We start from the raw sequence: 27,403 nt of genomic DNA, 5'->3' as shown, positions 1-27,403 counted from the left end.
ACAGGAACTGGTTCTTCCCAATTTCTGTCCTAATCCGACTCATCACCTGGAGGTTCTATGGCATACATTAGACGTTTGCCGTGCTATCAAGATTTATTTGCAACACACATCATCTCTCAGGATGACAGAAACTCTCTTCATATCTTTCATCCCAAAATCCTTGGGTCTCAAGGCTTCAGGCTCCACCATTGGCAGGTGGATCAGGTCTACTATTGCATCCGCCTATGACCTTCAATCCCTTCCTCGACCTTCCAACATAACTGCACGTTCTACTAGGAGCGCTGCCACCTCGGCAGCTTGGGCCACCCAAGCTCCTTTACAAGAGGTATGCTGGGCTGCTACGTGGACAACGCCTACATCTTTCATTCGGCATTACAAGCTGGACACCTATGCCTCGTCAGACACAGCATTTGGCAGGAGGGTGTTCCAGCGTGTACTGGATGCATAGCGGACCGGCGGCCGGCGTATTCCTACCCGAATGGATCAACGAGCTTTGGTATGTCCCATCATCCTGACTGCCTTTTCTCACCGGTGTGGTGAATGGGGCGTTGGACTTACCTAACATGCCCTTTCTCACGACGGTGAAAATGGCAGTCAGCCCCTCCCTGTTTTGGCCGGCCGCCAGTCGTGGGGGGGGGACAACACTAACTGTTTATAATTTCAGAAAGACATGTCAGTCTGCGACAGTCCCTTCGCCAAAAACTGGAGCCAGCAGGAAGAGGTGGGGCTTAAACAGTTGCAGACTCGGTCCTCCAACCCCATCATCCTGACTGCCGTTTTCACCATCGTGAGAAAGGGCGTGTCAGGTAAGTCCAACGCCCCATTCTCACGTTGTAGCCATTGGAGGGATGCATGATCTCTCCTAAACTCAAATTAGCAACTCCTCAGATGAAGTTGTATAATACCTCTGAAAGTTAGATAATAGAATAGCATCCTTTTTCAGAATTGGTGGCTAGGATGGTATATTCAATTCATGTCAGTTGCAATGTTGCCAGACTTCTGTCGTTGTGGCTGGTTTGGGGATTGCGGGATCTCGGCTGTTCTGTTCTCATGCCAATTTCTGAGCAGAAATCAGAACACTCATTTCTTCCATTAGATCTCCCGTTATATTAAACTCAGCAGTTTCTCATCCACAGTAAGACTTGAAAGTTCATGTAGTTCGACTGAGGTTTACATCAGATTTTTGGAAATTTAGTCACACAATTCACAGAAACCCTGCTCTCTTCTTAATCTGGTATCGCCCTCTATCAATTTGCAGATTGATCCTATCATCTATCTATCTATCTATCTATCTATCTATCTATCTATCTATCTATCTATCTATCTATCTATCTATCATCATTCTTTTCAAAATTTGAAGAATATCCCTGAGATGGAACATATATTTAAAAATTAAATGACTAGATTGTGAGCCTTCATTCTCCTGAAATCACTATTTTAACATTTTTACCTCAGCAAAGCCCACTTTGAGTATTTGCTTCTATTAGTGTAACTGAGATCTGCATGCTACTTTTTATGGTTCTCTTTTCTGAAAATTTATTTTACTTCTGAAATTTTACAGTTTGCTTTCTGTAGGGGATTCAGTGTTGTCCACACAGGGGGGATAAAAGCTCAAGGTAGCTGTTGCAATTCCCCCATTCCATGCCAGAAATGGATGTAAGCCACCAGGGCAATTATAACTAACTTACATTTTTTTTTTAGAGATTTATTTATTAGGTAGAAGTATTCCTGTTTTGTATTCTTAAATAATTTGCTATTTTATATTACTGCAACTTTCCTAGCTTGAACTCCTTCATATGTCTTGATCCCTATGCTTCCAGCTAGCACACTAGTTGGGTACCTTGAAAGTTAAAATCCAGCTCATCACAAGAACAGTCAGATTATAGAAGTTGTATACAGGTAGTCCTTGATTTACAACTGCAATTGAGGCCAAAATTTCTGTTGCTAAGTGAGACATTTGTTAACAGAATTTTGCCCCATTTTACAACCTTTATTGCCATATTTATTAAGTAAACCATGGCAGTTATTAAGTTAGGAACATGAATCTGGCTTCACCATTGACTTTGCTTCTCAGAAGGCCACAAAAGGTGATCACATGACCTGGGGACACTATAACTCATAAATATGAACCAGTTGCCAACCATCCACATTTTGTTCACGTGACCATGGGCATGCTGCAATGGTCTTAAGTATGAAAAAGGGTGATAAGTTAATTTTTCAGTGACATTGTAACTTTGAACAGTCGCTGAGTGAACTGTTGTAAACCAAGGACTACCTGTATTAGAATCCAAACAAATTTTTCACGATTACTTTTTTCCCATTAATGTAAATGGAATGTTTGAAGTCCTCTGCCTAATTATATTTTCTGTATTTATTTTTTTCCCTTCTCCAAATAGGCTTGCTGTTATTTGAGCCCCTCTGGCTTATTTATTTATGCATACATTACATACTGTGCATACCTACATTTTGAAAGCATTTTATATTTTACTTGAAAGATAACCACCTATACTTTTTTCAATTATTTAATTATGGAAAATATATCTGGTAAGTGTTTCTTGTTTTTATTTCATTTTATATCATTTTCTCTTCCTGGATTCTATTTCCTTTAAAAACATAATCTGCTCTGTTGGTTATATATTATTTAGATTCTTAATGCCTCATAAAAAGAATGAAATATTTAAATCTGCTTCAAATATTCTTATTATTTCATAATTCCAAATATACATTCAATAAGGACGTATTATGTGCACAAGAATAATTATTACTGTACTTGATCAGTTTTGGAGTTGATGGGAGAAATAATGCTGGATATTTATCATGCACATACACAAACAGAGAGAGATCTACAGGCCAAGCTGCCAAAAAGCAAGTCAGTATAACTCATATAACGTGTGTATTATACAATTATAATTTGTATATATATATGCATTATAGATACACATAAACCCTTGATTTAATTGATTACTGCAGCCATTACCTAACAGGGAAGAAAGGATATTGTGTTAAGTAGAATGAACATGGAGACTGAATGAAATTTTATGCATCCATATTTTATCCACTTTGAGCAGGCATAAAACAGAAAGCAGAATACATGTATGCAGAACATATAGTAAGTGGATAATTTTGGTCTATTTGTTTCAAAGCCAGTTAAAGCAAAGTTATAATAAATTGAGGGTCTGCATATTCATAAATTAAATATAAATTTATCCATTGAGACTCATGCCCCTAGTGAAATATCAGGCAAAATCCACAGAGACTGGATTTCTGCATCTTAATAAGATATGATGTGATTTGTCTGGTTTTTGGCTTAATGATATATATGAATCTGGCTGTAATAATTTACAAATTCGATGTCCTCTGAAAATCATGTCACTGACATTTTATTTATTTGATTTATACCATATCACTCCAAGCAGCTCAGGGCAGCATATTGGTTGCTTCCTTCTCCCAATTTCCCTAAACAGCAACCCTATGAGGTAGGTTATGCTGGAAGATAGATTGGCCTAGTCACCCAGGGAATTTCTATGTCTGAACATGGACTAGATCCATATTTGCTTATTAGTACTTTAACCACTATGGCAACCCTTTTCAAAAATCATGATTAAAACAAAAATACTTTAATTATTTATTTATTTATTTATTTATTTATTTATTTATTTATTTATTTATTCGTATTTGTATACCGCCCTATCTCCCGAAGGACTCAGGGCGGTTCACAGGCAAGTAAAAACATATATGTACAAATTAAGAAAACCATTAAAAAACTTATTCTAAAAGCCAAATTTTTTAAAAATAGTATAAATATTAAAACCAATTAAAACCCCTATAAATTTAAAAACTAGTCCAGTCCTGCGCAGATGAATAAGTATGTTTTAAGCTCGCGACGGAAGGTTCGGAGGTCCGGAAGTTGACGGAGTCCTGGGGGGAGTTCGTTCCAGAGGGTGGGAGCCCCCACAGAGAAGGCCCTTCCCCTGGGCATCGCCAGACGACACTGCCTAGCTGACGGCACCCTGAGGAGTCCCACTGTGCGAGAGCGCACCGGCCAGTGAGAGGTATTCGGTAGCAGTAGACGGTCCCGTAAATAACCTGGCTCTATGCCATGGAGCGCTTTAAAGGTGCTTACCAAAACCTTGAAGTGCACCCGGAAGGCCACAGGTAGCCAGTGCAGTCTGCGAGGATAGGTGTCATACGGGAGCCACGAGGCTCCTCTATAACCCGCGCAGCCGCATTCTGAACTAACTGCAGTCTCCGGATGCCCTTCAAGGGAGCCCCATGTAGAGAGCATTGCAGTAATCCAGGCGAGACGTCACGAGGCGTGAGTGACCGTGCATAGGCATCCCGGTCAGAAAGGGGCGAACTGGCGCACCAGGCGAACCTGGTAAAAGCTCTCCTGGAGACGGCCGTCAAATGATCTTCAAAAGACAGCCGCTCATCCAGGAGGACGCCCAAGTTGCGCACCTCTCCATCGGGGCCAGTGACTCGCCCCAACAGTCAGCCGTGGACTCAGCTGACTGTACCGGGATGCCGGCATCCACAGCCACTCTGTCTTGGAGGGATTGAGCTTGAGCCTGTTTCTCCCCATCCAGACCCGTCGGCCTCCAAACACCGGGACAGCACTGATAGCTTCGTTGGGGTGGCCCGTGTGGAAAAGTACAGCTGGGTGTCATCAGCGACAGCTGGTACCTCACACCAAGCCACTGATGATCTCACCCAGCGGCTTCATATAGATGTTGAACAGAAGGCGAGAGGATCGACCCCGCGGCACCCACAAGTGAGGCGCCTCGGGCCGACCTCTGCCCCTGCCACCACCGCCTGCGACCGACGGGAGAGAAAGGAGGAGAACCACCGATAAACGGTGCCTCCCACTACCAATCCCCCCAACCGGCGCAGCAGGATACCATGGTCGATGGTATCGAAAGCCGCTGAGAGGTCTAATAGGACCAGGGCAGAGGAACAACCCTTATCCCTGGCCCTCCAGAGATCATCCACCAACGCGACCAAAGCCGTCTCAGTGCTGTAACCGGGCCGGAAACTGGACTGGAACGGGTCTAGATAGACAGTTTCCTCCAGGTGGGACGGAAACTGATAAGCCAACATATTTCTACAACCTTCGCCAAGCGAAGGTTGAGACCGGACGATAATTACCTAAAACAGCCGGGTCCAGGAAGGCTTCTTGAGGAGGGTCTCACCACCGCCTCTTTCAAGGCGGCCGGGAAGACTCCCTCCACCAAAGAAGCGCTCGTAATTGCCTGGAGCCAGCCTCGTGTCACCTCCTGAGTGGCCAGCACCAACCAGGAGGGGCACGGGTCCAGTAAACACGTGGTGGCATTCAACCTACCCAACAACCTGTCCATGTCCTCGGGAGCCACAGGGTCAAACTCATCCCATAAAATGTCACCAAGACCACCCTCAGACGCCTCACCTGAGTCACCGCAATTTTGGTCCAGACCGTCCCGAAGCTGAACGATTTTATCGTATAGATAACCGTTAAACTCCTCAGCACGTCCCTGCAACGGGTCATCCCGCTCCCCCTGGTGAAGGAGGGAACGAGTCACCCGAAACAGGGCGGCTGGGCGGTTATCTGCCGATGCAATGAGGAGGAGGCGAGCTACGCCGCTTCCTCAATGCCACTAGGTAAGCCCTATTATAGGACTTCACTAGTGTCCGATCAGCCTCGAACGGCTAGACCTCCAGGAACTCTCTAGGCGCCTTCTCCGGCGCTTCATCCCTCTCAGCTCCTTGGAGAACCAAGGAGCCGGTTGGGACCTGCGCCGGGTCAGAGGCCGCAAAGGCACGACACGGTCTAAGGCCCCCGCCGCGGCCCGTTCCCAGGCTGCAACAAGTTCCTCAGCCGTGCCGTGAGCCAGACCCTCAGGAAATGGCCCAAGCTCCGTCCGGAACCTCTCCGGGTCCATCAGGCGCCTGGGACGGAACCAACGTATCAGCTCCGTCTCCCTGCGGTGTTGAATGGTGGTCAGAAAGTCCAGGCGAAGGAGAGAGTGATCTGACCATGACAAAGGTTCAGTGACTATTTCCTTCAAGTCCAGATCTCTCAACCACTGACCAGAGACAAAAATCAAGTCCAGAGTGCCACCCCCAATGTGAGTAGGGCCATCAACTACTTGGGTCATGTCCAAGGCCGTCATGGAAGCCGTGAACTCCCGAGCTGCTGTCGATGACGAGCCGGAAGATGGCAAGTTAAAGTCCCCCATGACTAAAAGTCTAGGGGTCTCAACTGCCAACCCAGCAAGCACCTCCAGGAGCTCGGGCAGGGCAGCTGTCACACAGCAAGGAGCCAGGTACGCGACCAGCAAGCCCATCTGACATCTAAGACCCCATCTCACAAAGAGGGATTCGCACCTGGCAATCTGAGGTACAGTGGTCTCCCTCGGCTCCAGACTCTCTCTAATCACAACCGCCACCCCCCCCACCCCTACCCTGAGCCCTCGGCTGATGGAATGCACGGAAACCCGGTGGGCACATCTCAACAAGAGGCACGCCCCCTTCCGCGCCCAACCAGGTCTCCGTAACGCCCATAAGGTCCGTGGCACCCCCCTGAATAAGATCATAAATTAGGGGGGCCTTATTGGCCACGGACCGTGCATTGCACAGCATCAGCCGAAGGCCCAGGCTCTGAGAATCTTGACCATCCGGAAAACGGGAAAAGTCTGGGGGCTCGGGGCGCGCGATCGCCTGCAAACATCGAGCGCGCGCCCCCAAAGAACGATATGAGCCCCCACTTCCGTCATATCTGCCCCTCCCACTTACCGTACAAATAAGACCACCCTCAACCGGCAGAACACAAACCCCCCCTTGACCTTCGAACCTATTAACTTACCGCCGCGAGCGCACGCAGGAACTGGACCCCCACCCAACGGGTTTCCCCCAACACCCGCCCTTGCCCTCCCACCCCTTAAAAATGCCCTATCTAAAAAACCCCAAAGGCTCCTCCTCTTCGCATGCGAAGAGGTTATCTAGGTTGCAATCATCTCCTCCCAACAATAAGAAAAGCAAAACAATAAAAGGGAATAATTAAACAGTTTTCAAATTTTACACTTTTCTTAAATTGCAACTTCTTGTTTGTATGTCAAAACAAATTTACAAAATTGGAATTCAGAAATGTAAAACTGAACTCCGCAGGAATTCTGTAGAGGAAGACATCTAATTCTTTCTTTTGTATCTGGACTTTGTACCTTATTGCACTGATTTCTTTCTATGTTATTGATTGCTGAGTTATTAATAATGGTATTTCCTAGAATTTTGTCAAGATTTAATTTTGTACATAGTCCCTAAATGCTAATGCTGTTTGTTGGTGTAAGTTTTATAGTCACCACCTCACGCTAGTGACTGGACATAAATCCATGAAATCCTGGTTAAGCAATAATCCTCAAAGCAAAAAGCACATCACCTGCAGAACTCTTAAAACTTGTCTAAAACCCCTGAAAACCCCAGCCCAGTTTTCAGAGCCTTACAGAAAGCTAACAGGCTCACAGCCTTTTACAGATAGAAAATCTGAAAACTTCTTGGTTGAGTTTAAGTTTAATATTTTAAAAATAATTTTATTTTTCTTTAAATGTATATCATATGGCAGAAGTGGGGTATAAGAATGAGAAATAAGAAATAATTTTAATGCAAGGGCAAGGAGAAATTGCGGTTTTGTTTTTGTAAAGTTTCATTGGTAGGAGTGTGATTCACAAGGATTTCCTTTAGAGATGTGTCTATAAATAGGACTGGGTGTTTTGTTAATATGATTTATTGGGTTAGGGATTTTCTGTCTTCACTGTGAGTTGTATTGTGTTGGGGAGGGGATGCACTTAGGAAGCTTAATCAATTTCATTGGACATACGTTGGCTGAAAAAATATAATTCGCCCTGACAAGACAGAAAAGAGATACTCTAATTGTCATCTGGATTTATGCAGCCCAAATCCCCATACACTTACCAGCTCTCTTCCCCTCCATCCCAATATTATATAAAACTCATCTTTAGTTTTTTTAAGTATGTACGCTACCTTTTGATTTCTTCTCAAAAGCAATTACAGGATCAAACTTTATATTTCTCTTAGAATTCAACTAGAAGTTCCCTTTCCTTTGATATTGCTATCAAAACAACCTTGTATGTTCCAGTCATCAAAATACATGCATTTACTTATTTCCTATGGATCATAAGATTTTTCCAATTTAAACTAGACTAGAACTATTCTACTCTTCAGCTTTGCACAATCTTATAAAACAATCATTTTGTTTCTCTTTTCTTTAAGATCTCCTGACCATATGATATGAGATGGCACAATGTGATTCACTCAGCAAGATCTCTTTCTACCTCTTTGACAGAAAAAAGGAGCAACTTAAGAAGCTTCCTTCCAATCCCCAAGGCACTTCATCAAAGTAACTGAGCTACAATAAGTTGACAGGTTCTTGGATCTTATTTTACTCTATATTGTGTTTTTTTTAATGTTATAGAGAGGTTAATTGCAATTTTTTCAATGCTCAGATCCTAGGTCAGAGATAGCATTCTCTTGATATGATAATAATTAACTCAAATTCTAAGATTATATTGCTGTATATTTTATTTATTCATCACATTTGTGAGTATTAAAGCTATGCTAAAATATACTTGGAGAGCAGTTTTCATATTAAAAGGTGTTCAAAATTATTTTTCTCTTAGCATCTCTGCTGCCTCCATTTACAAATAAAATCTGTTGGGAAACACTTCTCACTGTTATTGGGTAACATAAGAGATTAATACTTTCTGCCTTAATTTATTTATAAAATTTATTTGCCGCCCATTTTGCATCCAACACCTCTCATATCCAAGTGACCTTTCCTCATTTGTCTTCAAAAATAGTAAGATATCCATCATGTATCAATAATGGAAAACCTATTCATTATCAATGGTAAATGTTTACGTGATCTACCCATTTTCCCAACTGCTGAAATGATTTTCTCCAGATTACATCTGAAAATAAAAGAGTGGATATTTTACTCACTACTAGTCCTAGTATTATTTTCCTTACATGTTATTTAAAAACAGTTTGAAAAAATGCAAACTTCTCAGCTTGTTGGTAAAAGTATATGTGTTTGTGATATATATGTTTGAAAAGATGGAGGTACTTCATAACGAAGAAATTAAAGATTCTGTATTGCACCATTTTATAATCTGTCTTTAAGTTCTGTTCAAGTTATTGCAACCCTCTCCCCTTTCAATAGATTGAGTTCCTTGAAAAAAGAGGGATTTTTTATGTCATTAGATTTTATTTTACATTTTACATTAGATTTTATTTTTATAGCAAAATTCTTTACCATACAAGCAGATGAAAACATTCAGTCTTCCCTAGATTGGCAACTCCAGTACACCTCCCATAATTTTCTAACAGGATGCCTGTGAACTTGATGCAAAAACATATTCATGACTTCAGATCTATCAGGATTTGGTTTGTCTGAAAAATAAGTATATTCTTGTAAAAAAAAATGACTTCCTCTCTTAAATAGTTTAGTTTGGATTTAAAGCAATATGGAACATTGTAGTGCAAGGTCATTAACCACAAAAATGCTTGCTTAATTTGTCACTGCTGCATGAGTCTCACTGTAAATCTCGTTAATGTGTCTGCTACTGTAAATGGAAGAAAGTAATTAAGTTTTATTACCACTGTTCTAGAAAACCTGTGTTTAAAAAAGAAAAAAGAAATAGTCTGCTTTGGAAATGGTCATATTAGAGTGAAAGAACATCTTAAGGTCATTTATAACAGTGAACCCATTGGACATTTAATAAATTAGACTTTGCCATCAAGGTTTCCCATTTGATTGCAATCCTCTACATGTTTGTCTGGGGACAAGATCCAGTGAACTTAATGGAAGATTATTTCTGAATAGTTTTGCCTTGGTTTGTACCTTAAGCTATATTGACATCATTTAAAACATACCCCTCACAGTCTTCTAAAAGGTTTTTTTTGTTTTCCTTTTCCAGGAATGTCCTTTTAAAAAGCAAACCAACCATGAAGATGTCTATATACTAATCTGTTCTTGACCTCCATTGTTGGTGAGAATGAGGTTGCAGTTTTGTTCCTGAGACACTTTGCCACCACTGTTGGGTAAATGAGAAGCTGTTGGGTGATTATGCTGACATTCCAGCATGCATTTGGTAGACCTGTGGTTAACTCGCTCCCTCTCCATGTGTCTGCTTCTACAAAGCTTTGTCCTCATGATACTATGCTTTCATTCTGCCAGTATGTGCCCCAAAGGTTGCCTTTGCTCTCATTCTGGAGGTTTGAATGTCAGCTGCAGCAATGCGAACCTGAAAGAAATACCCAGAGATCTTCCTCCTGAAACTGTCCTTCTCTATTTAGACTCCAATCAGATTACATCCATCCCAAATGAGATTTTCAAGGACTTGCACCAATTGAAAGTCCTCAACTTATCCAAAAACATCATTGAATTCATAGATGAGCATTCCTTCAAAGGGGTAGCAGAAACCTTGCAAATGCTAGACTTGTCAGACAACCGGATTAAAAGCGTGCACAAAAATGCTTTTAACAACTTGAAGGCTAGGGCTCGAATTGCAAACAATCCTTGGCACTGTGATTGCACCCTTCAGCAAGTCTTGAGAAGCATGGCTTCCAACCATGAAACAGCCAACAGTGTCATCTGTAAGACCTCTGATTTAGATGAACATGCTGGGAGGCCATTTCTCAATGCAGCTGATGCTGACCTATGTAATATTCCTAAAAAGACAACAGATTATGCCATGCTAGTCACCATGTTTGGCTGGTTCACCATGGTGATATCCTATGTAGTTTACTATGTGCGGCAAAATCAAGAGGATGCACGCCGGCACCTGGAGTACTTGAAATCTCTGCCAAGCAGGCAGAAAAAACCAGATGAAGCAGACGACATTAGCACTGTTGTATAATGCGCCCAAACCCTGTGACAGACCCTTAGGTATGGAGAGCACGGATACCAGCTGTTTCCTTTTAACATTCGTGGTCAATGTGTTAAAGACTTTTTCCAATTAAACTGAATTCTGCCACTGTCAACCTTTCTTAAAAAAAGATGTCTGTTTTGGGATAATAACAGTACTCTTTTATTGTTTCTCTGGTGGTATTCTAAACAAAGTGAACTAAAATGTAAACATTAGTTTAGACTCATTCCACTCTTTAATAATGAAATTTATTTTTTTAATTTAAAACCAAATAAAAGCTAAACTTTGAACCATGTAAATGCAGAGTAATTTATTGACCCAAAGACTGCCTTATAAACCTTTTTTGGCTATTGCTATGTGGACAGATCACAGATTTACACTGATCAAAAAGTGTTTTTGAATCAGGCCAGTTCAAAATCCCCGAAATTGGCTCTCTGAAGATATATCTAAACCTTGATATGTATTAATATATTTATGAGAGAGCTTATGTTATTATATGACATAGTACCATTCTATGCTCCAAGAATATACATAGTATACAACTGCCATTTAGATATTATCAAGTTAATGTTTGGTTAGTTCCAATCTGCTGAATTCAAATGATCCACTTACTATTGATTTTGGAACTCATATATTTTTATTCTGGCTGCCATGCAACACCGCAGCTTTCCATAACCTGGTACTGAGATTTTGAGTTTCAAGTCTTATCTGCTGCGGATTTGGGGAGTTGATTTCTAAAACATCTGGCGAATTTGGGAAGAAGTTTATTGTAATGAACATAAAGTGTTGCATTTGAATAGATGTATACTAAGTGTTAGAATAGTTTTTGTTTTAGCTTAAAAGAGAGCATTGGAGAATTTATCTGCAAATCTATTCCGAATTGAGATTGAAGTATAATATTTCTTCCCTCTCCTTTCATTCTAAATTTTAGAAAATCCACATCCATTATTATGTAAATTGTTTTTCATATGTATGAAAGAGCATATGCAAATAGTTCGCAGTTCTTTGGCTCAATCTTCAATTTTTACTGTGTATCTGTAAGTGAGATAGATATAGAAAATCTTGTCAAGATTTGATGAAATGGGCTGGATCCTAACCAAATAATATAATGGGCTTCTTAAAATCCATAGGAGCTTGTTGTATAATTAGAACCTGTGTAACAGATCAAGATTCCTATTATTGAAAGCCCAACTTTCCAGCTATTGTCAGTACTAGGTTAGGGGAATCCCAGAGCTATTGACTATACTAGGAAGTTTTTTTTAAAAAGCAGTGGCAAACCATTTCTGCAACCTGCTAAGGGAACCATATAGAGGTTTTCTATTGGAACCCCTTTTATACAGAACTGTTGAGCTGATGGGGACCATCAGACTATTATCTAGCTCCCTTTTCAGTGCAGAAATCCAGATTAAAGCAGTTCTGGGTCTAATAGATAGCTATGTATCCTCCAGCTTCACTGAATGACAAGGAGAAAACTAGCTCTGAAAGTAAATTTTTCCCCTAACAAAATATTGTTAATTTCTTTTACTAATGTTCTGTCAGAATTGTTTTTTCTATCCTTTTAATCTATCAAGCAACTTGATTAAAATATGACAAACTTAATCTAGCAAGATTTATTATTAACAAATATATGCTGAAAATAGTATCTTTATTGTTTTCAAGGTGCTTACAGATTGCTGTCTTTATTTCCATCTTTAGATCTTCCCAGCCACACATCAATTTTAGATTGGTCTGTAGTTTCTTGAGTCCATCTATTGAACAAATATATGAACTTCGACTTTCTCCAGTCATCTAGCATATCACAAGGTCTCAAGGATTTTTTCAGAGATAATTCATAAATGTTTGGTCAGACCATTAGCAATTTACCATGTAGTTCATAAAGCCCTAGATATTTAAACCATTCGAAAGAAATTGCAATTTCCTGACCTTGCTTATGTCAGTCTTGAGCTTCATTCCTTCTTGTTCAATATGCTCATGAGTGATAAAATATATGTCTTCGTGTTAGAGATGATATGGTCAAAACAGGACTTGGATAGTTCTGTTCGCATTTCGCTTCTGTTCCTTTAAATATACTTTAAGAAAACCTGTTCATTTTTCTAATACTCTGCTAATTTCAGCACATTCTGAATTTTAGATTTTGTGCCACCATTTTTACAATTTTGGGTGTCTCACTGTATTCTTATCTTGGTAATCTCTCTTTACAAGTTTTTGTTTATTTGTTTTTCAGAACTCAAGTGTTTCTGGAACTGGGCCTTATTGATTCAGTATTTTAATACCTTTATTTAGTTAGACTGTTTCGAATCTCTTGTTCTTCATTATATACGAAGAAATATACCCAAAGTGAACTGGCATCTGAAGGTAATGGAACATAGGCCTGCCTTTGGGCCTCAGTCTGTTAAGTACAAACATACAATGCAGTACAATTAATTCTTCACACAAACTTGAAATGCGTAGAATAATCTTATTTGATGTTGTGCTATGTCTCACATACTCCTAAACTAACTGTGAATTTGGAGAACTAAAATCCCAACACTAACCTAATCAGATTAGTGATTATCTGAATTTGGTTCTGATTTCAAAGGTATCTGCTTTCACTTCAGATTCCTTCGATATCAGAACCAAAATCAGATAATCACTAACCTGATTTGGTTAGTGTTGGGTTTTTAGTTATTAAATTAATTGATTAATTATGGAATGTTTTATTACTATAATATTGAGTATCAACATTTTCTAAGCTTTTTAAAGGAAGAAAATATACTGGATGACTTCTTGAATCACTTAAATTTCTTCATATGCTCCTCATATATTCTGTAACATATTTCAGTTGAGAAATTTCAAATTCTGAAATTGGAGAACCAATCACTTATTTTTTCCTTCCAGACAGCCTTTATTTGGAATATATAATCCAGCCAGTGTTTCAGTGTTTTGATTTACTATTGAATTGAATATTGAATTAAACTATTGAATTGAATTCCAGAATAAGTAGATTGATGAATATTACAAAATATATATCTCTAAAGGAAATACCCTCCTTGGAAATAATATGTGTAAGTTTTAAAAAATTGGATACTTTTCTTTTTTTAATTGTATTTCCCGACATTTTACTCTGGCATATCAACGCAACTTGAGAATGTCTGTAAATTAGTGCAGTTTCAATTTTATTGAACAGGGATGATGTTATGTATTGATTATATGCTGTCTCCCCTGCTGTATGGAACAAGTAGTAATCTTCATCACAAAGTAGCTAAATTGGGCAGTTGCTTTATGACATACTAGTTTTGGAAAGGTTATGAAATCAGCATAAATTTACTCATTAGTAAAAAAAATACAGGTAGCCCTCAACTTACAAACATTTGTTTAGTGATTGTTTAGAGTCACTGAAAAAAGTGATTTATAACAATTTTCATGCTTAATGACCTTTGAACATCCCCATGGTCACATGATCGAAATTTGGATATTTGGCAACTGGGATGTATTTATGACAGTTGCAGTATCCTGGGGCCATGTGATCACCTTTTGCAGTCTTCTGACAAGCAAAATCAATGGGTTTGCCAGATTCGCTTAACAACCATATTACTAACTTAACTACAGTGATTCACTGAACAACTGAGGCAAGAAAGATTGTAAAATGGGGCAAAATTCACTCAACAACTGTCTTGCATAGCAGTGGAAATCTGAGGCTCAATTGTGTTTGTAAGTCGAGAACCACCTGTAGTCAAAAGAAGCCAGGGGCATTGTCTATTTATTAATGAACAGCACTAATACATCACAAACAATACCCATCCAATTTATAAAATTAGTGTCCATTTTTCAGTTACCATATCCTCTATTTGAACTGTGATGCTATATTCAGAACTTTATCTCTCCTTGCCAGGCTTGAAATTAATTAAACTATTCCATAATGGAAACAGAAATAAGCCTTTTTATTTTATGAATGTAACAGAAGCCTACTTTTTAACTCTAAGAAACATCTAGGGTTTTTTTCCCCTTCAAACTTACTTTCTCTTTTCTTTTTCTGACTCAGTTCAGTGATCAGGCAAGATAATCCTTGAAAAGGGGGAAATGTCAACAAAACAAAAGAGAAAGAAGAAAATCCAATTGCTGTTGATAAAACATGTTTTTCATTAGATCAATTAGCTTTTTTCAACAGTAATACAATATAAATAGCAACATGGCAAAAGCTTGAAAGAAAAAATGTTAAGTCACTTGAAGCATACAATAAAGTAATTTAATTATTCAGATATGTGTATAAAGTCATCTATATAATTAGAAAATAGTACATTTTGGTATTATAAAAAAACAGGTATCAGGAATTCCAAATAAGGGATCAGAATTCATACATGCACTTACTCCCACAAACTCCCACAAACAGAATGGATAAAATACCTTTATAATAACTGAAAAAGAAATGGGGGGGGGGAAGGAACATCTCTGAAATCCTTAGCTTTTGAGGGGGGGAATCACTTACAAACATTTTCTGTAAAATAGAGGAACATTTAAATGCTCATTTATATTAATAAAAAACAACTCATATTAGTAATTTAGAAAGTCTTATAGAAGTGAGCAACATGAAGACAGAGTATTTAAACATTTCAGACATTTATATATGCTTATGAATTAAAATCAAACTCACTACTAAACTCTGTAGATTTAATGGAGTTCCCACTTCTGTATCACTTTCTTATTCTATGAATTATCTTCTTGGTATCTTCAAAAACTCAACTGCATACATTGCAGGTAATCCTCAAGTATGACAGTTCATTTAGCAACTGTTCAAAGTTACAACATAAACCCCTCCCCAAGTACTTACGACAAAGTCCTGAAGTTTTGAATCTTGCACCACCACAGCAGTCGCTCACCCTTACAAATGACTGTAGAGGCACTGCAAATATTCGCCCTGTCTATTTCCCACTCCCCGGCTGGGTCTCCACAGGCACCTGGCCTGTGAAGACTCATCTTGTGAAGATCTAGAGAGTCTTTGGTTTCTTTGCCTACTTCGTTGCTTCAGGCCTTTGGTGCATTCACAGAGAACAGAGGCCTAGAGTAGTGCGAGATCACGTGAGATCAGTAGCAAGAGATCTCACACTAGTGATATTGCACTACTTTAAGTCTCTGTTCTCTGGGAATTGAGGCCTAGGCAAGATCTGCGGCCAAAGGCTTTCTAAACAGAGGAAAGGCTTCGGTTCTTCAGGCCTTCCCTCCGTTTGCCATTTTCTTGCCAAAGCCTGCAAGGGCAAGAGGTTGTGTCCCTCCGATCATCTTTGCAAAAAGCCTTTGCTGGCAAGAAAGGAGCCAAGAGAGGCTGGTGCATCCCTCCTGGGCTCTGTTCTTCCCTGCAAAGGCTTTTTTGCAAAGACAGTCAGAGCCTAGAGGGACACAATATCCCTCTAGGCTCTGCCAAACCTTTGCTCAAGATGAAACTGCAGCAGAGAGGCTGGAGAGGAGACAGTTCATCGAGATCTTCCAAAGGTAATTTCGCTTGGTCAGGCAGAATTAGGGGGAAGGGAAGCATGAGATGTCTCTGGGTTGGTGGAGGCCTTGAATGGTCAGAAGCCCTCCATGATCTTCCCCATCCTGAGATATCATTTAATAACCCACTTGAGTAGCGAATGCATGGGTGAAGACATAGAGTTTTCATGATCATTCAAAGTGATTCACTCCAACAAATCCTCAGGTTGCGAATGTAATTGGCAGGCTCCATTACATTTGTAACTCAACTCCATTACCTGTATTTTTCCAGTTCCGCCAAAGTGGCTTACAATTTGGCATTTTGTAGTCCCTTAGGCACTAGATCCAATCCGGGTGCCAATCTCAACTATTATCCTAGGAAAATATACATAAATTCTTTATCCATGTTAATTTTCTGGGGGGAAAAAAGTTAATCTAGCTTGTTATTAAAAAAAATAAAGCAAAGCTAATAATAAAAATATCCTATTGTTCTTTTGACTGTTTCAGTTACCAAGACTAACAAGAAAATATGTATAAACATAAACATATTTAGTATTTCTGAATAAACATGTTACTGAGTTTCATTTTGCAACAGCCTCTTGTCCTGCCCATTAATAAATTGTATAGAAGTATTGAATAATTTATAGCAGAGTGCAGTGACTTGGGAGAAATTTCTGCAAAGAAAATTTTATCTCATTTCTGCTAAATCTGGATTTACTAGAAATTTAAGATGCTAGTCTCAGATCTATGAAATATATCTTTAAAAAATGCAACCAACTTTTATGAATTGAATGAAAATCTCATCCTAGTGCTGAAGTTCATAGGTAGGATTAATTAGATTGGTGTAAATACATGATAATTATGGTCAGAGTATATCTAAATCAATTAAAACAGTAGTAATAACAGTAAATCCATAAAATCAGGACCTAAAATTCAAAGGAGAAGAAAACTTTTGAAATAATTAAATATATTTGATTTTCCACCAACTTTTATGAATTGAATGAAAATCTCATCCTAGTGCTGAAGTTCATAGGTAGGATTAATCAGATTGGTGTAAATACATGATAATTATGGTCAGAGTATATCTAAATCAATTAACAGTAGTAATAACAGTAAATCCATAAAATCAGGACCTAAAATTCAAAGGAGAAGAAAACTTTTGAAATAATTAAATATATTTGATCTTCCACTAGTGATTAGAATGTTGTCTTATTCTAAGATATCTAATCTAGGTTTCCCAAGATTTTAAATAGCTAGTTCCCCCCCACCCCCAATACCCAAATCTTAATCTTTTTAGAATCCATAATCATCATTGTAATAAACTTTGCATTCTGGGAATAATTGGGAAAATGGGAAAGCTTTGGTTCCCATCCATCCTTATAATACCTCCTTTTTATTCTTACTTGTAAGAGTGTAAAAATGAGTTAAGGTAATTCTCCACTTACAACCATTTGTTTAATGATTTGTTCAAAGTTGCACTGAAAAAAGTGACTTATGACTGTTTTCCACACTTACGACTTTGCAGTATTCCCATGGTCATGTGATCAAAATGTGGATGCTTAGCAACTGGCATATATGCAGGATTGAATGAAAACTATTTATGTGAAGTATAATTTCTCTTATGTTAGAGGTACCAACTATCTCGCCTCATTTAATCTCTAACCCTAGTTTGCACCAACCTGGAATCTTTTATGTAGGTGTTTGTTTCTTTATATATATATATATATTGTTTGGCAAGTGTTTTTCCTTTATCCTCAAGCTGTTAAGAAAAAAGAATCGTATTATTATTGAAACATAGAATTGAAAGCGCATCTAAAGCATCCAAGCCACCCTTCTCTTCCATAAAGGAATTCAAATTAAAGCATTCATAACAGGTGTCCAGTTTTTGTCTGAATATGTTCGGTAAAAGAGAATTATTTAGAACCAGATCCCCACCCCGGTCCATGGACCGGCACCAGTACACAGCATGCAGCAACTGGTCCACATAAACAAGCAAAGTCCCATCCATGGGATGAAGGCAGCATGCAAAACCACCACCCCACCAGTCCGCAGAAAAACCCTTTCTCCATGGAACAGTCCCTGGTATCCAAAAGGTTGGATGCTGCTGATTTAGAAGATGAGATAACAGAAGATAAGATAGAAAAAGATCAAGAAGGAGAAATAAGAAAATGATGATGAATTCTTCCAAGCCAGAAGTAAATGCTTTACTTACATGCATTCATATCCAGATTAAGCAAATACAATTGAACGCTCTTGCTATTTTTGCCTGAATTAATCCTGGTTTTATGAGTGATGGATGACCCTAGAGTGTGCTACCTATTATATCTTGTCCTGAAAGACTGCAATAGAAGCTGATTCATTTTACAGAAGAGAGGAGCATAGTAAATTCTACTTAGTCCATAGCCGATGTCAAGAGATATGTAATGTGCCTGGAACAAAACTTGGAATATGTTTGTTGGCTTTGTCTTCAATGGAATTGTTATTTTTGCTCTGTTTGCATATATAGCATTAAAATAGTTTCTATAGCTATACAGTGTATATAGATTGGCTTTGTACATTCTAGAAAATCCTCTGTATATATCAGAAGAGAGTGGACATTTCTAGGCCTCCTATTGTTCAAAGATTACAAGGTGGGAGAGTTAAGGAGGTGTAGCCATCAAATGCGACACAAAGCAAGGCCATAATTATAAGGCAACTCTCAGAACAGTGAAAGACAAAGCAACTGTTAGGATTCAATGTTTCCTTTGAGATCCTTCAAGGTAGAATTCATTATTTCTCTGAAATCTCCCTAGACTGAACTCCTTAATATCTTTTCAGTTTTTCAGTATAGTATATTTATGTGCTTAGACCTTGTTAGTCTTTTATTTTTAGGTTTATTTCTCACTGGTATGACATAAATTCCACTTTTCCATCCTTCAGCGATTTTTTATAAAGTGCTACTAAATTCCAAATATAGGCTGCATTCTGAAAAATAAATACATTACTGCAAAACAGAGGGAGGAATAGAACCAGAGGCAATATACAAATTTCATCTCATAAAAATTATTTTTCTCCAGAACAGTGGAAGTCTTTCCTCTTAGCTACTAGTATTGTAGCACAGATGGAAGGGAAATTGGATTTCTGTTTTTTCCTTAAAACTTATGCTCCTACCATGTCATTCAATAGCATAATCTAAATTATGGCAAACTAATCACCTCAATTAAGCTTGAAGAATATACCCAATAGCAAAGAATTTTTGGAACTGTAGTCCAGAACTTCTGGAAAGCATTTGCTTTCAGTAAGAAGGAGGATAATGGAACTGAAAGATTGATAGAATATTTTGGCCACTGTGTTGGTTGGATGGATGAAGGCAGAATGACTTACGGTTATGGTAAGAGAAATACTTTTTCAGGAATGACAAACATAGAACACCTATTTGCAGCACGTAGTCTAGGGCAAGCTTCAGGGGAAATAAATGCATCTGCCTATTGTTTCATACCAATTGCTATGTTTCCAACACAGAAAACAATTCATCCACCCCTATTACAAATGATTAAATACAAATGATTGCATTCAGGTTTAGACATATTTAGAATGAATTTCTTGCAACTACTGAATCTGCTTGAGCATACTTTAGTAGTTAACCGGTAGAACAAGTTAACTAACTTGCTCCATTGATTATAAAAACACTATTTTAGGATTGATGAGAAACAGTTATCTTAACATACATTTGTAAAATACTAGCCTTGGCAGTGATATTTCAAAACATTGTCAGAGCCATTTTTAAACATTTTCCAGAAGAAATTTCTGTTTCTACTCAGCCAAATGTCTGTCCATCCCCACCTGCTATGGACTTGAGTTAACAAGTTGAGAACACTTACAGCCTGTTTCCTCTAGTTGCCACAGCAGCAAAATGTTAGAAAAGGTCATTCTCCCTTTGATCTGTGTAAGCCTAGATGATTGTGTTGGCAGCCTTTCTTTCTATTATTGTAAAAACACAAAGAGATTTATTGTAACTTAAAGATCAACACATTTATTACAGCATACATTTTTTCCAGGCTCCAGTTCGCTTTGTTATGTTATACTGAAGAAGACAATGTGGAGGAGGGAACTTTTAAGAAGGTTATGACAAAGTACAAGTTGATTGCTTTGAATTTGTTGAAGAATTTTATGCTGTTTTGTCTGATAGAAGCAAATTTTGCTCTTCTGAGGATAAATACCTAATGACCTACAGAAGTTCTATTGATCACCACAAGAAAACACTATTACAGTTTTTTGTGGGGGATTTTTGGTTGAATTTCTGGAATATTAATTAAGAACTAAGACAGAATATGTTACTACTTAGTACAAGATATTAACAACAAAAAAGTCTACTCTAAATATTAATGTAAGAATCAAAGCGCTATAAAGAAGTTGATTTTGAAGTGTTCAGTGCCACAAAACTTTGCTAGAGCCGATCAATATGGGGTTTTCAATGAAGGGCACCAACAAAACAGAGCCCAAAGTAGCACCTAGCTCTGCTGATACTATTAATTAATTACATTGTCTTTCTTTCAACATCCTTAACATAACAAAGCTTAGCCATTCACATGCTCAAGGCTATTAACAACTTGTTAATAGGCCAGAGTGGCAGCTTGTTGATTTAACCTTGTGAGTTACACAGGCTGGCATGATTTTCTTTCCATTGTTTTACTTTCCAAATAATTCCCCCTTCCCAAACACAGTAGAAATAAAAGAGGCCATTTCATAGTGAGTGAAACTAAAGCAGAGCCTTGGTTTTTCCATAAATCCTTAGTTGCTACCCCACCAGTGATTGGTCAATGTCCTAAATGACCCCCGGTGGCTAAACATGAGTCCAATTGTTTTAAGAAAATGTTTGGAATTTAGAATGCTAATAGTTAAACTCCAATTTGGTTCTGTCTTCAAAGTCCTCTTAATGCCCCAAATTCTAGAACTTCCCCATTTATCCTCATAAGGAATGGATCCCAAATTCAACTTATCAAATGACAGTAGAAGGCAAATAATTTCCTCCATCTTAAAAGTCAAGGACACTTCATTTACTCAAATCAATCCTTTAATTAGTTTGGGTTTTGATTTACTTTTGTGAGGAGATTAGAATCCATGGCCTCCCTTTTCTAGCCTGCTGCCTTAGCTATTACTCTAATCAGGCTCTCTTACATAATTTAATTATATTTTGATGCATTTTCTCAAATTTTTTTCAGAATGAAATTATAGATTACTTTACAGATACAGTACACTACTATGTATGTTTTTAAATTATTTTTCCAGAGCAGAAGTGAGTAATTTGCAGCTCTAAGACCACATGAAACTCATTGATTTTAATTTGAAACCTTAAAACCCTCAAAAAAAATTAGGACAGACAACTGACAAGCATATGCAAACTTGCATCAGGACGGTACAAGGGAAAGAAAAAAAATTCTGCTTTCCCTAGGAGTTGCCAAGGTTCAGACTTGTTTATCCTATTTGGAATCTACTGGAACCACGTGTGCATGTGATGGCCAGAGAATGTCAAGCTCTAGAGACACCAGATCTTTTTGTGTGATAAAGCTTTGTGCCAACATTGTTAATATCATTTCACATACTCTGTACACTTCTGTAAAGGATACATGTACTGTATATTCAATGAAATGAAAAGATTGATACATGAATTGATATTCAAATATTTAATGCCGGCATATAACAAGATAGTCTTCTAAATTAAATGCTTTTTACTGCAAAGTGGATCTGTTAACTTCTTTCTGTTATTCTTGGGTCACTGAGATGAAAACAAACAAATTAAAGAATGCAGGCAGAAAGACTCTGTAGTAGTAGCCTTTTCCTTCTACTGGTCATAGCACTAGTATGCTATATCTGGTGCACCTTGATAGCACTAGTTTTGGGAAACCTGAACACTGACATACAGTATAGGATTATAGATGACAAGAAATGGGTTAGTCTCTAGGTGCTGCAAGTCTTTGTATGATAAAAATAAAATGGATTTGTTATGATGTCATATCATAGACTGTACATCTTGCCTCTAAAAATTTCCAGGCAACAGTTGTGCTTTAAAATAGTAAATGATTAATGGAAAGAAAACACAGTCAATGTACTTGGAACTGACTGTTATGAATGAGACTAAAAAAGAGAACACGCTTTTATTATTCATGGGCAAATTGCAGAGGCAACTTGATAATATAAAGATACATGAACTTGGAAGCACTGCTTATCTTAGATGATAACCTTTACTGTCTTGTGCCAATTTCTCTCCAAATGGAAGTCTGCTAAAAGAAGATAAAAACTATAATCTCACGGTGACATGGAGATCTTTGCTGAGATCTTAACATTTTCAAAATACATACTTGTGACAGAAACAATTGCTGACAGTGCTTTTTCACTCTTAGTCCACAGCAGCAGTCCTCAGAACGATAAAACATTTTGAAATAGACTGAGATTCATTCCTATAGCCAATTAAAGCAGTTATTTTCACATATGGACCAGGGTGTACGATCACATTTTCAGTGTCTTGAAACAACCATTGTTATTTGCTTCATTGAACATCTGCTGAAGCAAATCCTCTCTACCTACCCATTGATGAGTGGCAAAGCTTGGGTTGCTGAATGAATTGTTTGGAATGTCTCATTCCAAATTCTGCAGAGTTTAAATGTAAGTATCAGTCAGTTTTGTATCAAAGGAGCGTCTTTGAAAAACATACATAAGAGCAGGTTTGGCGGAATGGATGGAAATAAATAGAATGATAGAAATAAGATGACGGATGGATGGTTGGTTGGATAGATAGATTAGATAGAGACTGATTTGATATACCACCAAATTCCCAAAAATGCATGCCAGTAATATATTCAAATAAAATCAATAAACAAATAGTTAATACTAATCAAAATTGATAAAGCCATTAATTCATTTGGCATCTATTATCCAGTGACAATGCTTCAAATATATATATATATAAAGAAAGAAAATGAAAAACTCTGCAAAAAGGGTTAGTCTTTACTGCTTTTCTAAAAATTGTTTAAAAGAATGTTATCTGGAACTCTGGATAGGACTATTCCAGTGAGATGGGGTGACATTGGAAGAATATTGTCTTCTGCTTCATTTATGGGTGGGATTATCTATACATTTACTTAGGATCAGAAACAATTGATGAGTTGATTTTATTTGAAAGAAATTAAATTAGGGATACATGAATGCTGAGCTGTAAAAGAAATATTCTGAAGTCTATTGTAAGCCAATGCTATGCTTTCAAGATTGGTTTCACCTGCTAGCAGACTGGTCCTAATGCTGCTTCTGAGAAGTCTTAAAAGCAACTCCATGTAAAATGCCCTGCAGTAGTCTAATGTAGACATGATGTGTGTGTAATTGTTGACAAGCAAAAATAAAAGCAAAATCTAAACAGTTACATTTCCCAGATAATTACTAGGTGTACTTAATTGCCATTAACACAGACTTTTGTAGCAGAAAAAAAACTAAAATTAATAGGAGGTTCTAGAGAAGATGATTAACTGAAGTGTTTCTCACTGCAATATTTTGTTGTACCATCCACTTGTTTAGATTTATAGGGTATAGCCCAGGTTGTGTCCCATAAGTCTGTGAGAATTGTTCTTGTATGAATCCATTCTAATTTTTGTTTTCAAAAGATTGTTAATGCAACTCATAAATGTCTGGAGCATATAGGCTAAATGCTAAACCATATATTGCTATTGTATTTCCTCTTATTTATCTTTCTGTCTTAAACTTAATCTAATGTGTGAATAAAGTGCCTCTTAGAAAATTCCCATTTACTCCTATTAACTTTGTCAAATATTGAAGGAACAATGGCTATTTTTAACTGTTCTTATCATAAGTGCATCAGCTCCGATTTTTCAGCTGGCTTAAATGCATGGGTTCCGTAATATAGACTCTGATGGAGTTTTTTATATTTCCAAATGCCTGGTGTAGTTCCCCCATGATTAACTTTTGTTCTCTTCTATTTTTAGTTTAATTACTCAGTTTCCGTCCCATTACACTAGAAGTCAACACCTGTCCTTCTAAATATAAAGAATGTAGAACTGATTTCATTTTGTCTCTGTGATTAGTTATCATTATATTGCTTCCTGAATTGACCTCTATGATTATAAAATAGCATGGGAGATCATCCTTTCCTCTGAAGGAATTATTCATCTAGGGTGACATGCTATTTGGACTGCATGATTTCCAAATGGGAAAGCCCAGAAAGATGACTTACACATTCCTTTCCCCTTTTTAATGGCCATAGTAATACCAAAGGCTTTCACTGTATACATTTGGAATGATTACATGTTCGACTGAGATGAGCAAAACCATTGCCAGAGGTTAAATTCTGCTTTACTTGCTGTTGTTATTTTCTTTGATGATGCAGAAAAGAAGGTATCTCCCAATGTTCTATAAGTTGTACATTGAGAGGAAATAGGTTTTAAATATATTTCTCTTCAGAGCCATCTAGTACAACTTATAGAACATTGGGAGATACCTTCTTTTCTGCATCATCAAAGAAAATAACATTTTACAAGATGACTGGGACCAGCTCTCATTAACTCCAACCTATATGGCAAGAGGCTGGGAAAGAAATAATCTGGCAGTCATTTGGTTACTTAACTACAGAAGCAATATGGGTAGGAACAGGAAGCTAAGGATAAGAACCACTAGGGCACATAATTATCACAATTTATCCTAGGCTTACCATCTCTGCAATAAATGCTATCCTGACTAATTTGTTGCTGCGGCAAGTGTTGCAGTTGGGGCATCAGGTGCTGTTTCTGTTCATGATGAGAATCATGATTGCATGATTGAAGCTGTCATCTTGATTATTTTTTTTTACAAACATCCGCATACCACCCCCACACATACATTATAGATGCCTCTGGCTGTAGTGCTGCTAAATTGTGCAACTTGTACAATATCTTTTTTTTTAATCCAAAACTAGAACCTTAAAAAATTATTCTGAATTTTATAAAAAAAAATCTGGTCAGAAATTAGACAATAAAAATACAAGAAAATCTTGGTAAAAGAAGTTTAAACCAAATATACTTTGAAGAATATTGATAAAAATTATATTTGTAATTTGTACCCAACTTTTTAGGGCATTGAAATAAGAGTTGGAAACTTATGAGATTTGTTTCTTTGCTTTGGTGACTAATTTACCACATGCAATTTACTCAAAACTTTGAAAGAAATTCAGCTCAACAACAACTCTGTTTGATTTCCAAGCAAGTATCCAAGCTGACCATTTCCAAAGCTGATTGTGACTAAAGAACAGGTGGTCTTGAATTCAAGGTCTCATCAGCATGGCCAATCCAGTGAGATCATGGAAACTGAGACCTAAGAATAACTACATAAACCATATATTGCCCAACTATCTAATAATACAAAATAGGATGCATATTGATCCATTGCCTGATATTTCAAATTGACACTGTTTCCAAGGATTAAATTCAGTGATACTAAAGATTGCTTTTTCTGGAAAGAAAATAATGCTTTGGGTCTCTTTACATATCAGTTGTACATGATACGGTAAGCTAAAAAGCTTTGATTAATGTATGTGTTTGTGCCATCATCAAATTTTACTTTATTTTATTTATTTTTGGCTACTCCTTACACTGATTACACAATGCTTGTGTAATATCTTGGTAATTACTACATTACCCAGATCAAAATATTGGGTGTATAGATGGCGGTGAGATGGAAAGTAAAAAAAATGCAAAATTGCAGCACACTTTTGTTCATTCTGTGCTTTCTACCTTCGCATGCATGGCAATAATGAATTCTTAACATCTGACAGTTTATTTCACTGGGGTGCTAGGAAGTGAACAGCAACCTTTCATATAAACAGCATTAACTCTCCTACTGTGCTATGGTTCCTGTCCTCCTCTAAATCTATTTTGTTCTTTGTTAAATCACAGGCTGAATAAATTTACCATAAACTATTTTTTTAAGTGCAACCTTTTCCTACTGCCTGAATGACAAATCTGAATAATTAATTTTAGTTCTGTTTTTTTCTAAGCTGACATTTTCTTCTTAAAAGGAAGAAATGGGCATGTTTAATTAAAGAAGAAAGTGCTTGGGTTTCACAACACTTCAATCGCACATATAAAATTTAATAAGATGCTGTCCTTTCACAGCAATACAGTGGCTTTTCAAGCAATATTTAGTTTTTCCCATTACGTTTCTAAAGTCTGTTTTCTCGGAGCTGGAACAGCAGCAAACTGCCAAAAGCTTAGCAGAAACACAATTAACAGAGATTAGAAGCATGAAATTTGCACAAATTTCAGAATGGTTGCATCCATTTATTCTGTTATATCTTTCAGTATAGCACAGTCATTTATTTTACCAGCCTCCATGTATTTCAGTGGGTTTGAATCAGTCCTTTAACTAGTTTGGTCTTGTAGACATATTAAATTTTGATGCATTTTCTTTCAGGTTGAAATTAAGCTTAATATCTAGCAATTACCGGTATACTTTTACATTTTTAGAGGAAAATTGGGCAACTTGTAATCTTAAAATCATATGCAAGTTTTCTTCAAAGAGTTTGGTTCAGACTAGTGATTAACCTGTCTGACCCTTCTTACTGTCTCTTGTTAGGAAGAAAAAATTGCCAGAGGTAAAAAAAATAAAAGGATCATTAGCAAAACATATATATATACACACACACATACACACACACACACACACCCCTCAGAAAACCTCAGAAAACAAATATACACATACATACATACATACATATACATACTTACATATATATATACATACATATACATACCGTCCCAAATTTAAAACACTAACAGTGCTAATTAACTTGAAAATTTACAAGGACTGAGGGAAGGGGATGATGTTGGCAAGGTTTTGGAAAGCTAAGAAGAAAAGAAGCTTACTGGAAAATCATAGGCTTTGAGAGTCAAGGTAACTTGTTAAGAAAGCAAGGATGGATGCAAGCAAAGAAATGATTATTCATACTATTCATAATGGCATCATCAATACATAATATTTAAGTTGTGAAAGGATTTACAGGGACATTCATTAAACTCTTAATAATT

The 27,403-nt window shown here is 37.5% G+C and overlaps 1 protein-coding gene across 11 annotated transcripts in view; it reads left to right on the top strand.

The window, feature by feature from the left end:
- The window catches only part of LRRC3B (leucine rich repeat containing 3B), an 83,359-nt gene extending 68,049 nt beyond the window's left edge, over positions 1-15,310 (top strand). For 7 of the 11 annotated variants that reach the window (XM_058183322.1, XM_058183318.1, XM_058183314.1 and 4 more), the window contains 2 exons: positions 8,260-8,412; positions 9,966-15,310. In XM_058183322.1, the coding sequence (XP_058039305.1) occupies positions 10,131-10,907 (777 nt within the window). In that variant the 5' untranslated portion in view covers positions 8,260-8,412; positions 9,966-10,130 and the 3' untranslated portion in view covers positions 10,908-15,310. Of the gene's footprint in view, positions 1-2,396; positions 2,545-2,772; positions 2,870-8,259; positions 8,413-9,965 lie in introns of those variants that run through there. The other 4 variants (XM_058183319.1, XM_058183313.1, XM_058183316.1 and 1 more) reach the window with 3 other exon arrangements.
- Positions 15,311-27,403: the final 12,093 nt, after the last annotated feature.

Source organism: Ahaetulla prasina, chromosome 4 (assembly GCF_028640845.1).
Source record: "Ahaetulla prasina isolate Xishuangbanna chromosome 4, ASM2864084v1, whole genome shotgun sequence".
NCBI lineage: Eukaryota > Metazoa > Chordata > Lepidosauria > Squamata > Colubridae > Ahaetulla > Ahaetulla prasina.
Note: the sequence above shows the minus strand (reverse complement) of the source record. Positions and strands in the feature narration are given on the sequence as shown.